The sequence below is a fragment of the Leucoraja erinacea genome, chromosome 14, assembly GCF_028641065.1.
Source record: "Leucoraja erinacea ecotype New England chromosome 14, Leri_hhj_1, whole genome shotgun sequence".
NCBI lineage: Eukaryota > Metazoa > Chordata > Chondrichthyes > Rajiformes > Rajidae > Leucoraja > Leucoraja erinaceus.
The window spans coordinates 14513977-14529502 of record NC_073390.1 but is presented as its reverse complement, the minus strand read 5'-3'; the positions used below and the strand labels follow the sequence as shown (position 1 = coordinate 14529502).

General features: G+C 42.8%; 1 protein-coding gene across 1 annotated transcript in view; it reads right to left on the bottom strand.

The window, feature by feature from the left end:
• The window catches only part of dner (delta/notch-like EGF repeat containing), a 223206-nt gene that overhangs the window by 62116 nt on the left and 145564 nt on the right, over nt 1-15526 (bottom strand). The window contains exon 6 of the mRNA XM_055645657.1: nt 192-345. Within this exon, the coding sequence (XP_055501632.1) occupies nt 192-345 (154 nt within the window). The remainder of the gene's footprint in view (nt 1-191; nt 346-15526) is intronic.

Here is a 15526-nt window from a genome sequence, read left to right as displayed (position 1 = left end):
TGAGAGATGGCATTGGCATCATGATTAGCATAGACATTATGGCCCACAGGTTCTGTTCATGTGCTGTACTGTTCTTCGTTCTATATAATACAGACAGCTTCATACATTAAACCCGCGTTTGGCTTTGTCGTTCGATGGTGTTTAATTTGACATCTTGATGATCATAACATGACCAAACAAATCATGCGTACCTGGTGGGCAGTCACAGGTGAAGTTCCGAAGGTTGTTTCCCTCTTTAATGTCCAAACATGTTCCATTACGTAGGCACTGGATGTTATGGCAGGCATCAAATTCTTCACAGAACAGCCCAACGTGTCCGTCCTCACAGTCACAAAAGAAGGTGACCTATAAAGACATGTGTGTGGTGATAATCTTAAATACAGTAGTCACGTAAAAAAAATATCTATACGAAGTTGAGCAGACTAAAGACATTGACTGGTACGAGGGTGGTGCATTTTGTTGCACTTGTACAAGATGGTGGATAAAACGTTGAAGTTGAACTACATTGAAGGTAGACACAAAGTGCGGGAATAACTCAGCGGGACAGGCAGCATCTTTGGAGGGAAGGAAAGGGTGACGTTTCCGGTCGAGACCCTCCTTCAGACTATATTCTGACTATATTGAACTATATTCCTTGCCGAATGTCGCAAGGAAACATTGGACTTACAAGATGTTTTGGGCAAAATCGTAAGGATCTGAGGGTTAGATGTAATGAATGAATGAATGCTTAATTGACACATGTGACAAGCCACAGTGAAATACTTTGTTTTGCATACCCAGGGTATGTAAAGAGTCCCCACATAAAGGTCACCAACAACATGCAAATGTTTATAATGGCCAGGTCTGTATTTTGACACTGATTATTTTCTAATCACTTAATTCCTTTTTATTTGGAGGATTGTGATGTATTTATTTAACTCTCACTTCCATATTCAAAACCGCTTCCACTGCCGTGCCAAAGATTCTATATTCTTAGATTTATTATTTTAATCTAATTGTTGCATTGTGGGCGGCTTGATTGTCATCCTGTATAGTCTTTCTGCGGACTGGATAGCACACAGCAAAAATATTTTCATGTTCCTCTGACAATAAACTACACTAAACTAAAAATAGGCAACCACTAATTTTTAAACAGTAATTTTCTGGGAGCAGTGGAAAGATTCATAGATCTTTCGGGTCTCGTGCCTATGGCTCTGTTATTGCATTGAAATTAGATTTGCTTTTCAAAACATTCAGCATTCTCCAAGTCTGTATTGAAGAAAGGGGAGTGATAAGCCAACAGCAGGGAAGTGTAGGGGCACAAAACTAATCCAGGAGCAAGTGCGAACAATCCTCTCCTATCCACTAATGATAAAAATCATTAGTGGATGAAACTTTGTATTTATTTAGCATGGTCCCATGACAACACACGGCATTTGCAGCCAATACAATGCTTTCAAATTAAAGTGGCTGTTGTCATTAGGAACTGCAGCAGCTAAGTCACGCAGAGCGGGCTTGTACAACAGCAATAAAATGATGCATTTTCATCAGGACACCATGGATAACTGTGCAGGAAGGAACTGCAGATGCTGGTTCATACCAAAAATAGACACAAAATGCTGGAGTAACTCAGTGGTTTAGGCCAGTGGTTCCCAAACTTTTTTAGCTCATGGCCCCCTTGGGGTCTTTTAATTTTTCTGTGCCCCCCCTGACATTATTAGCGGAAAAAAAACTACTTCAATATTATAATACCTTCCATAAAAATATCAGTGTCTATTAATTGTACATATATTCTCTTTTATTCTATTCCACAAACATCAAAAATATTTCAACTACATAGATTTAAATTTATTATAACTGAAATTTAGGAGGCAACAGGGTGGTAGCTCTGTGGCCCCCTTCATTTAACCTGTGGGCCCCTAAATACCAAAATGTTCCTGTGGCCCCCCTGAAATTTGTCATGGTCCCTATGGGGCCATTTGGCCCCAGGTTGGGAATCACTGGTTTAGGCAACATCTCTTTGCTATTCTAAGTTTACTTTAGTTTAGAGATACAACGGGAAACAGGCCCTTTGGCCCACTGAGTCCATGCCGACCAGCGATTCCCATACACTACCACTATTCTATACACTAGGGAAAATTTACAATTCTTACCGAAGCAAATTAACCTGCAAACCTGTACGCCCTTGGAATGTGGGTAGAAACCGGAGCACCTGGAGAAAACCCACGTGGTCACGGGGAGAACGTAGAAACTCCATACAGACAGCACCCATATGAGGATGGAACCCGGGTCTCCAGTGCTGTAAGGCAGCAACTCTACCGCTGCGCCACTGTGCCGCTCACAATAGTACTATGTTATTTTTTTCAATATCCACATCAGAAAGTATGCAGAGACATGGATTACATCTCACCTTAAAGTTAAGTCTTTTCAACAGTACGATACTCCCTCAGTATTGTACTGAAATGACACCATAGGCTTTTCGGAATCATACGTGTGAGTTTATTTTATCCATAGTTACAGTTGACTGAGGACGAAGTGAATGTGATGGGACGCTGAGTGCAGTCAGTTTGAACATGGTCACTGAATGTGTCTGATTTACCTGTTCTTTGTTCATTGCTGGGGCCTACCAATCTTGTTGACAATCGTGCAGTTCTATCATTGCACTTCATGCAAAGTTACTTTAGCAGTAGATGCTTGAAAATACAGTTTGACAATGATCCCATGCTCGAGTTTGCAAAGAGCTTTACACAGCAAACAATGATAACATAAGGCCATGGAGTGAAATGTCAAACTGGAGGGAGGGATATTAGTGGAAGAGGACAGGGGGGGAGGAGGAAAAAGGGAGGGTAAAAGGGAAATGGGGGACAGGGATGGGAGGGGTAAGAGATGAGTGTGTGTAGGAGTGGAAAGGAGCAGGGTAGGAGGTGGGGGAGAAGTGGTGGGAACCATCCGATCACCAACTGGAAAGTGTTCCTGAGCTACCATCTACCTCATTGGAGACCCTCAGAGTATCTTTAATCAGACTTAATATTGCACTGAACTTTATTCCCTTTATCCTGCATCTGTGCCCTGTGGATAGCTTGATTGTAATCTTGCATAATCGTTCTGCTGACTGGATAGCACACAACATCAAAGCTTTTCACTGTACCTCTTTACATGTGACAATAAACTAAACTAAACTAAATGTGTGCGCACCATGGGGGGCAGGGGAGTACTAATTGAAATTGGGGAATTCAATGTTCATACCATGGGGTGTGGACTACACAAGTGGGATTTGAGGAGCTGTTCCTCCAGTGGTCTTACTCTGGCAATGGAGGAGATAGAACGGTCGGGATGGGAATGGGAAGGGAAGTTAAAATGGTTCCCGACTGGAAGATCCAGCAGGCATTGGTGAATAGAGTGCAAGTGTTGGGTGGAACAGTCGCTAGTCTATGCTTGGTCTCACCCATGTAGAGGAGCCCACATCAGAGCGCTGAATACAATAGAGTAAACTGGAAGAAGTGCAAGTCAGCTTCCGTCTCACTTGGAAAGGTTGCTGGGGTCGCTGGATGGTAGTGAGGGAAGAGATGTAGAGGCCGGCATAACATCTCCTGAGGTTGCTGGAGAAAGTGCTTGGGGAGGGGACGGGTTGGGTGGGAAGGGATATATAAGCCAAGGAGTTGCGGGGAGAACGGTCACTTCGGAAAGAAGTAAATGGCGGGGCAGGAAGATGTCACTGGGCGCATTCTCAATTACTTTGTGCCATGATTGGTAGTCAGTACAGTACAGTCAGTCAGTTGGTGTAATGAGTATAGAAGTTGGAAGGTCATGTTGCAGTTGTATAAGACGTCGGTGAGAGAGATATTTAGAATATTGTGTTCAGTTTTGGGCACCATGTTATAGGAAAGATATTGTCAAGCTTGAAAGGGTCAGAGATGATTGACAAGGATGTTGCCAGGACTAGAGGGTCTGAGCCATAGGATTGAGTAGGCTGGGTCTCTATTCCTTGGAGTGCAGGAGGATGAGGGGTGATTTTGTTGAGTTGTATAAAATCATGCGAGGAATAGATCGGGGAGATGCACAGAATCTCTTTGCCCAGAGTAGGGGAATCGAGGACCAGAGGACATAGGTTCAATGTGAAGGGGAAAAGATTTAATAGAAATCTGAAGGCCAGAGGAGGTAGTTGAGGCTGGGACTTTCCCAATGTTTAAGAAACCGTTAGACAGGTACATGGCTAGGACAAGTTTGGAGGGATATGGACCAAGCACAGGCAGGTGGGACTAGTGTAGCTGGGACATGTTGGCTGGTGTGGGAAAGTTGGGCTGATGGGCCTGTTTCCAGACTGTATCACTCTATGACTACACCTGTCTATACCTCAAGCACTGGAATTCACTCACTAAACCTCTTTGCCTCTCAACACAAAGCAGCTGGTTTCCTGCTGAGCTGAAATGAGCGGAGAACCGTGGCAGACACGAGTCGTGTAGTATGCAGGTAGAGCTTGTGCTTGTTGACATTCCTGGTCAATCTTCTTTTACTTTACGTATCGAATACAAATTCAACTTAATTATTGAAGTGACATTCTGGCCTAAAAAAAAAGTCAGAATCGGTACGGATATGGCAAATTGAGTCCATTAAAAAATATGGTTGTAACAATAAATTATTATATGGTATTTTATGGGCATTTTTATTGATAATGTGCTTTACAATACTTTGTTATTATTAAACAATATTATTTAGATTAATGATAATAAAATACTGCATTATAGAATGAATAAAGAATTTCATTCTTTATTCATAAGATGCTGTTCAGAACTTTATTATTATTAAACAATTAGCTCTTAGGGCAGCACAGTTGCACAGGGGTGCCTCACAGAGCTGAAGACCCGGACTCGATCTCTGTCTGTATGGAGTTTGTATGTTCTGGTTTCCTCCCACATTCCAAAGTCATGCAGGTTTGTAGGTTAATTGGTTTCTGTAATTAGTCCCTAGCGTGTAGGAGAGAACTAGTGTACAGGTGACCGCTGGTCGGCAAGGACTTGGTGGGTCCAAAGGCCTGTTTCCACGCGGTATCTCTAAACAAAAAAAATAATGTCCCCAATGTTTACTGCACATGATAGGGTCATAGAGTTACACGGCATAAAAGCAAGTCCACTAATCCTGTCAAAGGTCCTTGTGAGTCTGTTCAGAACCCTTTCAAACGTAATGACATCCTTTCTATACATGAACACACTCCATATTCCAAGTGCTCATTCACCAATGTCTGGTACAGCTGTAACATGGAGACCCTGCTCTTATACTAAATGCCTCATTCAACGAAGGCAAGCAACTTCTTCACCACCCTATTTATTGGCATCATGGGCATCTTTACTCAACTAACAGACTATCATCCCCTCAATCATACTTCTAATATGGCCACAAAGTTAAAAAGTAAATGTAAGACATATTTCACAGATCAATTGCTATTGTTCAGTGACTCAAATCTGAGTTTGGATCAGCTATAAAACAAGAACAAACATTTCCACATCCATAACTCAGCAGACAGACAGGTAACTTGCAGCTACTATAGCAACGTTTAAATAACATTTAGACAGGTACATGGATAGGACAGGTTTAGAGGGATATGAGGCAAACGAGGGCAGGTGGGACTACTGTAGATGGTATATGTTGGTCCGTGTGGGCAAGTTGGGTTGAAGGGCCCGTTTCCACACTATATGACTCTATAACAAAAACTTTCAGGAGGGAAATGGAGGTATCGTGATCTCTCAGTTTGAAATTTCCAACGAGCATGTTTTATTGTAGGTTTCCAAACTCGGCATTGCCTCACCATCAATGGTACCAATGTTGGGGAAACGAATGGAATTTCTGGTGGTAACAAAATGCGCGTTTTCTTATCGTTGGTGGTTAGGTGACAATTCGTTGTCACTTGTTCCAATGAAAAATAAGGGTAAAAATTGTTGGGTAATAACAGGTTAACGCTGCCATTGCCGAAGCTGAACCGATTGCTTTATTTTTTACTCTGTGGCAGAATACATGCACCTGCTGCAATGTCACGGGCAGAATGTGTTCAGCAGCCACTCTGCTCTCAGCAAAGGCAAGCAAACGTCCTTGGAGATAACCTTGCAGCAGTTTCTGCCAAGGGAACATTTCAGTAAATGTCAAAACACACAAAGACTATTAGGGAGTGAATACAAGGCTATGATTTCAATAATAAGTAGGATAGATGTTTGGAAACTATGCAGGTTGAGTATTCACATTTTCTGGCATTACTAAAGCCCATTGACTGAGTCCCTGAGCTGCAATGTACCTTTCAGCTAGTCATAAAATGATGGAGGTTGGGGGAGAAGGGAAACTTACATAATTCTTAATCATGGATCAAATGATGACGCTTGTGAGAAACAAGTGTATTTAATCATGCTCTAGCATGTCCTGTCACCGTGGATGGAAGGGATTGCCCAATTAGTTGTTATTTGTGATTGATGATAGACATTAATGAAGCAGAAATGGGCAAAGATGAATGCTGTTATCTTTGAAAGGAAGTCATTAATTTTCTCAGTGTCTTGTGCAGGTTGACTGGAAGGCTTGATGTAGACCCGCCTGACACATGACACCCAATTTTCTTCTCTGTGCCGTTGAATCGACAACGATCCTGCTTTAGAAATGGCTCCCCTGACACGACTGAGAACAAATCAACCACCTTAAAGGTTAATGCCAGCCTCTGCCAGCTTCCAAGAGGATGGAAGGTGCATGCTGATATTTCCCCACTGCATCATTATAAAGTCTGCAGAAATGTTAATTGACCTTTTTCAGCAGAGACATTGAACATGGTTATATGCTAAAGGCTACAGAATTGCTTGAGAATGGGGAATAAAAATAAGACAAAGGTAAAAGTAAAAGGATCAGGAATGCTTGCTTCCTGAGCAGCATCTTTAGAAGTGGCACATGACCACTGGGTTCAAGAATAGCAGTCACAGAGAGTCTCCATACAGCATGGAAACAGGCCCTTCAGCCCAACTTTCCCACACCGACCAACATGTTCCATCTATTCTCAGTCCATCTTGGCCTACGTGATCTCCCGGTTGCCAAACACTTTAACTCTCCTTCCCATTCCCATACTGACCTTTCTGTCCTGGGCCTCCTCCATTGTCAGAGTGAGACCAAATGCAAATTGGAGGAACAGCGTCTCATATTTCAGTAGAGCAGCTTACAACCCAACGGTATGAATATTGATTTATCTAACTTCAAGTAACCCTTTCGTCCCCTGTCCCCCCACCCCTTTGTGGGCTCCACCTTTCCTTAATATTCCTTGTTATTCTGCCTGTTTTATGATGTCTTGCTTATTTTTTTTCTGTACAGCACTTTGGTCAACTTTGGTTGTTTTTTAAAGTGCTTAACAAATAAAGTTGGATTGGATTGGATAATCATTACTTTTTTGCATATCTTTCATTCATTTGTTCTAAATCCCTCTGTATTACTGTCTATATCTCTCGTTTCCCTTTCCCCTTACTCTCAGTCTGAAAAAGGGTCTTGACCCAAAACGTCACCTATTCCCTTTCTCTAAGATGCATCTGAACCCGCTGAGTTATTCCAATATTTTGTGCTTATCTTCCATCTACACTAGTCCCACTGCCTGCATTTGACCCATATCCCTCGTAACCTGTCCTATATGTGTCCATGTACCTGTTTAAATGTTCCTTAAACATTGCGATAGTCCCTGCCTCAACTACCTCCTCTGCCAGCTTGTTCCATACACCCACTACACTTTGTGTGAAAAAATGACTCCTCAGGTTCCTATTAAATCATTCCCGCTTCACCTTAATCCTATGTCCTCTGGTTCTTGATTGCCCTACTCTGGGCAAGAGGTTATGTGCGTCTACCCGATCTATTCCCTCATGATTTTGTACACCTCTTGTCCCCAAGAACCATCAGGCTCTTGAAGACTACACTGCACAAACCTATGAACTAGTGACTGTGGTTGCATTAAGGATGGATGGCATTTTTTGGCATTGGTATTAGGGTTATTAACTCATTGAATTTCTGCTTATTACATATTATCTATGTGCATTGTGTTACTGGCCTGTTCAGCTGCTGCAAGTAAGAATTTCATTGTTCTATTGTTGGCACACATGATAATTAAACACTTGACTCTTAAGGAGCCAAACTATATATCTAATAATATATCAAATTTTATTACCCAATAAAAAGATGTGTGCATGTAATCGCCAAACTCCAAGGAAGAGGGCAGGAAGAAACATAGAAACATAGAAAATAGGTGTAGGAGGAGGCCATTCGGCCCTTCGAGCCAGCACCACCAATCATTGTGATCATGGCTGATCGTCCCCAATCAATAACCCGTGCCTGCCTTCTCCCCATATCCATTGATTCCACTAGCCCCTAAAGCTCTATCTAACTCTCTCTTAAATCCATCTAATGACGGCCTCCACTGCCCTCTGTGGCAGGGAATTCCACAAATTCACAACTCTCTGGGTGAAAAAGTTTTTTCTCACCTCAGTCTTAAATGGCTTCCCCTTTATTCTAAGTGTGGCCCCTGGTTTTGGACTCGCCCAACATTGGGAACATTTTTCAGTTAAGACCAGTCAATACTAGGCCCCAATAAATGCCTCTAGTGCCTCTTCCTTTACTTCATTGCACACAAATTAGTTTTGCAAGCGTTTTGAAGGCTCCCGCTCGACTCTGCTTTGATTTAAATACCACCATATTTTGTTGGCTATATTTATGTACCAAAATGTTTCCTGGCAAGTAATGCCAAAGTCAACAGGCAATGGCGTCAGTAAAAAATAAATGACTTCAAATAAATATAGCGCACTTCTGTCTACTCCAGTTCAACTAGGACCCTCAGTAAAAACAAACGGAAGCTATAAACCCAAACTTAAAGAGAAAGTAACGGCAAAAGTATTAAAAAAATTAAATGCAAAGAATGTTGCAAATCAAAGAGAGCAGTCCTAAAAGGTGCAAACAAAATGTAAACAACACCAGGGGTGACAATATAAACTCGCAGTTACCTCAAGTTAGTTTTCACATTACGCTGTGTTAATGTTGCACACTGCATTCACACCAAAACATAACAAGTAAGACATCCTGTTAAAACTTCCTGAAAATATGAAAGTGCCCCATCTCTCAGGTTATAGTTAACAAATGTTTAGACTGGAAAAAATAAGTAACAGATGTTTCATTTAAGCTGCTGAATGCCAACGTCAAAATTGGTTGAAATTTAAAGCTGCCGATTGATAATTCATGAAGTTCAGTGGAGGTTTACAATCAGTCTTTGGCCTCAGAGTCTGGGCAGCCATTGTGTTGTCCTCCGGGCCTAGTGTTTTCTGCCAGCTACTGGAGCCTGGGCAGCATGAATTTTCCAAACAATGCTTCCTGTGCTGCAAACTACCTCGCACCTCATGAAAGTCATTGCAAGGAGCTCAGTGCAGTTATCTTTCTTTCAGTGCGGACAGTATCGTAAGATTTTGTACACAAAAAACCCTGCTGCTCACCATATTTGGGAGGTGCTGATAAAGCTGGCAGGTGGGCAACTGTGATAACGATTTTACACTTTGCTAGTTTCGAAGTCAGCTCAATCAACACTTTTTTTTTTAAAGACATATTTTAAATGTCAGGTGTCTGCACTTTTATGCAGATTTATTCCAAAGAAATATATCAATTTGTGACAGGATATCCATAATTGGGCCAATAATTGTCCTCACATGCAAAAGGAACATAAGAATATAGGAGCAGGCATTTGCCACCAGGCCCTGCAAGCCTGTCCCACCATTTATTATGATCGCGGCTGTTTTAACCAGGCCTCAACTCCTCTTCTCTGCCATTTCTCTAGAGCCGTTTATTCCTCGATTCATCACATTTTTTATCCATTCCACTCTAAGTGTTGAATAAATAAAGATCCAGCTTCCACCAGCCACAGGGGCAGAGGATTCTAGAGATTCACCACCCACGTTGAGAAGGTACCTTTACAAAGTTGAGGAGGAATTTATTTAGTCAGAGAGTGGTGAATCTATGAAATTCAATGCCACATACAGATAGGGAGGCCAAGTTATTGAGTATTTTTAAAGCGGAGATTGATGGATTCTCTGATTAGTAAGGGTGTCAAACGCTATGGGAGGAGCGCAGGAGAATGGGGTTGAGAGAGAGAGAAAGATAGATCAGCCAGGTAGAGTTATCTCAATGGGACAAATATTAGCGTAATTCTGCTCCTATAACTTATGAGAAAGTTCTATGTGTCTCAGTTTTAAATGGCTGGTTCAATATCTTGTTGTTAAGTCTCCTTGTTCAAGACTTTCCCATTAGTTAAAAACATCCCAGTACCTACCTGTCAAGCCCTCTTAGGATATTATATCTTATATGAGAGGCATATAGGGTGGACAGCCAGAACCATTTCACCAGTGTAGGTATGTTCAACACAAGAGGCTGTAAGGTGAGAGGCTGAAAGTTTAATGGAAATGTGCAGGGTAAGTTTTTTTACAGAGAATGGTGGGGACATGGAATGCAATGCCAGGGTTGGTGGTGGAAGCAGACATGATAATGACATCTAAGAGGCTTTTAGATAGGTGCATGGAAGTGCAATGAATAGAAGGATTTGGATCATGTACAGGCAGATGTGATCAGTTTAACTTGGCATCATGTTCAGCACAAACATTGTGGGCCGAATGGCCCGTTCCTGTGCTGCACTGTTCTTGGTTTGTTTATGTGTTGGAATAAGGTCACCCTTCATTCTGCTAAAGTATCTACTTGAATTGTGCCCTACAACATTCTCAGTGTGAAGAATATGACACGTTGCTGTAACAGAACAGGAGCAGACAAGGATGATCCTCCATTTGCCCAGAGTCTGATCTAACTGATATGGGATTTACACAACAATAGTACAGGATATATCTGGGAGTTGCTGAACCAGGACTCTGACTTTTGATATGATGACTCAATTGTTTCGTAAAGGGGTGGCACAGTGGCGCAATGGTAGAATTGCTGCCTTACGGCACCAGAGTCCCAAGTTCAATCCTGACCACAGGCGATGTCTGTACTGAATTTGTACATTCTACCCATGACCGCACGGGTTTTCTCCGAGTACTTCGGATTCCTCTCACTCTCCAAAGACATGCAGTTTTGTAGGTTAATTGGCTTTAGTAATGATTGTAAATTGCCCCATGTGTGTAGGATAGTGCTAGTGCATGGTGATCGCTGGTTGGCATGGACACTGTGGGCCGAAGGGCCTGTTTCCGTGCTGTATTGTTCAACTAAACTAAACTAAACCCTTATGGTTGCTGAAATGAGAGCAAACAATTGTGAAGAACAAGGTTCACAGAACCTTCACAGCGTTCTCAGAATTGCATTCAATGCCCAGAAGCTTGACTCAATCATGCTACAAAGCATACCATTCTCCATCCTGCGGGAGAAATGAAAATGGAGCCAGGAATGTAGATAGTATCGTAACTGACATGACAAAAGGAAATGAGTAAATGGGAGAACAATTATCCTGCTCTGGTTAAGGATGAGGGCTGAGAGAAAGATTATCGGTTTGGGGTGCTAGGGCTTGGTGTATGCTGCAGAAAATCTCCAGACAGGGGCATGGTCTCCTTGACCAACTCATGAAGATGATCCTGGGTAACCCCTTCAGGCAGAGGCGGTCAGAAATTCTGTTCCACCGCATTTGTGTCAGTGGAACCCAATGTCTATAACAGACTATAACACCAAGCTGCATAGAAACGATTGGAAAGCAAGCAATAAGTCCCACTTATTGTTAGTAGTAGGTAATTTCCAAATACAATGAGCCTGCAGCATAAACCTTAGACTCCGCTCTCTCATTTGCAGGGATGCAAAGAATGGCAAATGTGTGAGAAATGACAAAGGGGAGGGGAGATGCTATTCTAACATTGAACTGCAAGAATTGCATTTCTTTGAGAAATCATTCAGGGAATTATACAGGGGTGGGTCTGCAGATTACAGTGTTGCTGCTTGACCAAACAAATATAAACATATGAAAATATCCATTGTTGAGAAGAGTAACTGTCAAGTCAATGTATCAGGTTGTAAATTATACCAGGTAACACAAATCAGCTTGTGGTGGTGCCCAGCTCACAGAAATACATGAGAAGTGGAAGGGTTGTTGATAGTGAGGAGGATAGCCTTTAGGTGCAGAATGATATTGATCAGCTGGTGTGTAGGTTATACACCATAAATACACGCACACACACACACACACACACACACACACACACACACACACACACACACACACACACACACACACACACACACACACACACACACACACACACACACACACACACACACACACACACACACACACACACACACACACACACACACACACACACACACACACACACACACACACACACAATCAAATAACCTCAATGGTGCCAACAAACAACACTAGTGCCCCCAGAGTTATGCAGTTCAGAGCTCATTTGGAGTTTGCAGTGATTAATGGCCTGATAGCTGTTGTAACAATCACCTGCTTTGGCTTCTTAAAGCTCTCCATCTCTGTGCCTCTTCTTTCACACTTCCTAGCATCCTAACTCCCTCAGATCTTTTTTCTGCTTTAGCCATTCAAGCTACAAAGTCACCTCTTTTGAAATCCCCTCTCTAGATCTCTTCCACTACTTTCATGGCTGTCATGCTTGTTTTCAGTCTGATCCTCCACACTCCAACTGCTGCATGGTGTTAAGTTCATACCCACTGTTTCATCCTTCAGTGGACACTCAGAGCTTTACATCTGCCTTTATATTGCAATGCAGTCTTTTCTCAAAGCATTCAACTCAATCAGCACTTAATTTGGTCCATTTAGCTGTTCTGTAAATAACAAGAGGCTGCGAATTCTGAGCTATTCTCCAGTGTTCACATATAGTTGAAACTTCTTAGTATTGACGTTGCTAGATCCAATCAATATGACCACCATGCAGCACCTCACGCTGAGCTTGTTGATTTCATCTTGTTGTGGACACAGATGTTTTTCTGAAGCACCTTTGAACTGCTTCTTTTATGCTGTTCAAACAGATTATACTGCATACCCTCCGAGTGAGCTGACTGCCTCCAAATGTTGCCACCAGTTAGTTCCACTCTTCCCAAATCAATATTTGAAATGGTTGTTTCTTTTAAACCTTTAACCATTGTTTCTCTCTGACACCCCATCCTCTCCAATTCTCTAATTAACTCGTCACTTAGTGCTCTGTTGGTCTGTTTCTCAACTTCATAACTGGCTTCATAGCTGGTTTGCCGGTTGATGCTTCTTGTCTTAATGGAATACTGTCATCTTAATGCAATAGTTGCTTCATTTGTGCATGTGGTGAAATATATATACACTTAGCTTTCATTCAATCAGTCAACATTGTGAATCCATGACAGGCTAAGCATGTCTTCAATATGTGCTTTGAATCTCTGATGGTAAATTATTTATTAATATTGCCCACTATTTGCAGCCCTAATTCTGCAAATATCACTTTCTCATTCACTGCCTTGTCCCTTGATCATGGTGCTACACTGCACCATTTTGTTTGGGGTTTCCTTCATACTCTACACATGCATCTTCAGCTAAACCACTGTCCAAAATCTACCCAGGAGGGTCTCGTACTTGTGTGCTTAGCTTTTTGTTCAGTCCAAGCTTCACATTCTCAATTGTAAGGACAGTTATTGAATTCCACATGCATCACTGCCCATACACCATTGCATGCACTTGCATTGCCACACTCACCCTGATGGACAGAGGTGTCTGCATCCCACTGACTCCTCAGGTTTACTTTCTCTCACTTATTCCACATAGCCATTCAGCCATAGCCATTTTCTATAGCCGTCTCATTTTGAGCCGTAGCCTGGTACCTCTAAATGGTTGGGGTCACTAGTTGGACACTTCCTCTGTAGGCCAGAGGCCGCTTTCCATATAGATAGCCAACAATGTTTGGCTCTGCATCCATGGGCTGCAAACAGACTGACTTGCTGCACAATCAATAGTTCCCTCCTCAATTAACAAACGCATCGTAAAATGTATTGTCCTCGTCATTATCCTAGGTGTATAATAGATGGGGTTAACCATTCCCCATTCTATCTCCACACTATCTAATTGTATTCTGGGTACAGTTTCCCAGATGTATTGTTTACTGAAATGTCTTCCTTACGTCTGGGCCATATTTGTTATTGATAATTATCTCATTCAGGCATTGCCCCCCTTGTAACATCCTGTCCAGTGACACTTGTAGCACCAGACCAATGGCTGGTCTGAGGGAAGATGGTTCTTGGATGGTCTATGGTAACAGGTTTCTGTTGAATCCACTTGCAGCATTTATACCACCTTTCCTATTTCTGTGGACTGTTCCCTGTTCACACCCGGGAATCATCTCCTGATATTTTTAATCAACACCTGCGTATGAAATTTCATCCGTTGTTGATGGTGCAAGTGGACTCACCAACATCTCATGTCTCTGGATCACTGCCTGCAGCAACATTAGCTTCCTCTTTGTATATTGCCATGTTTCTCTGTTCTGTGTCACCTCCCCTCAGGGCCATCTCAACTTGTTCCATGCATAGCTACATGCCTGTTCACCCATGCCTCTAAAGGGGCTGTCCCACTGCGGCAACCTAATCTGCGAGTTCAGAAGAGTGGCTTCGACCTTTAAGCTCGAGGGCATTCGCCTGGAAACCCTCGAGCTGGATCGACCGTCAGTGATGAAACCGCGAGCTGAATCGACCGCCCGTGCGCACGCACACACACACACACACACACACACACACACACACACACACACACACACACACACACACACACACACACACACACACACATCGCAAACGCGGTGGCCAGGGAAAAACGGGGGAGCGCTGTCTGAAAGACACACCCGCGATGAAGAGGAAGGTAAAAGACGGCTGCACAGTGTACGGTAAGTCCTTTGGAGAGTGTGGGGGGTGAGAAGGGCAGAGAAGGGGGGGGAGGGGGGGGAGAAGGAGTGGAGACACTTTTAAGAAGTCAGACAACATTTAATGAAGTTTAGCGGGCATTTTACTTACCGGTCGGTTTTCCTTGGTCCTGAAAACTCCAATGAGCCAATTAAAATGCCCGGTCAGCGAAGGAGATTGCCTACGGCTGGTTGCTGACTGCCTGTAACTACATAGCGACCCCACTCCACTGCACTACGAGTTAAAAAGAACCATGCCGACCGATTTTTACTCGTGGAAAATGTTTCTACATGCTGAAAATTTTTCCGCGACCTATCTGAGGCCGCGACTATGCGGGAACTTCTCTCGAGCATGAAGGAGAGTTCCAGTGACCCATAGGACCTCCTAGGACCACGTGTCGACCATGCTGCGAGTTTGAGTCGAGGGCACTCTTCTAAACTCGCAGATTAGGTCGCCGCAGCGGGACAGCCCCTTTATCCCTCCCTGCACATTTTTAATAGCTCCTTACCTACCAACACTTCTCTGCCCAGCAAATGAATAGAGGTGAAGCTTCACATCGAACATCCTGGGTTGAAGATGGTAACTCTTAATTGAACTGCAGTGTATAGCTACAATAGTTTATCAAGAATCTGAAGTGCTT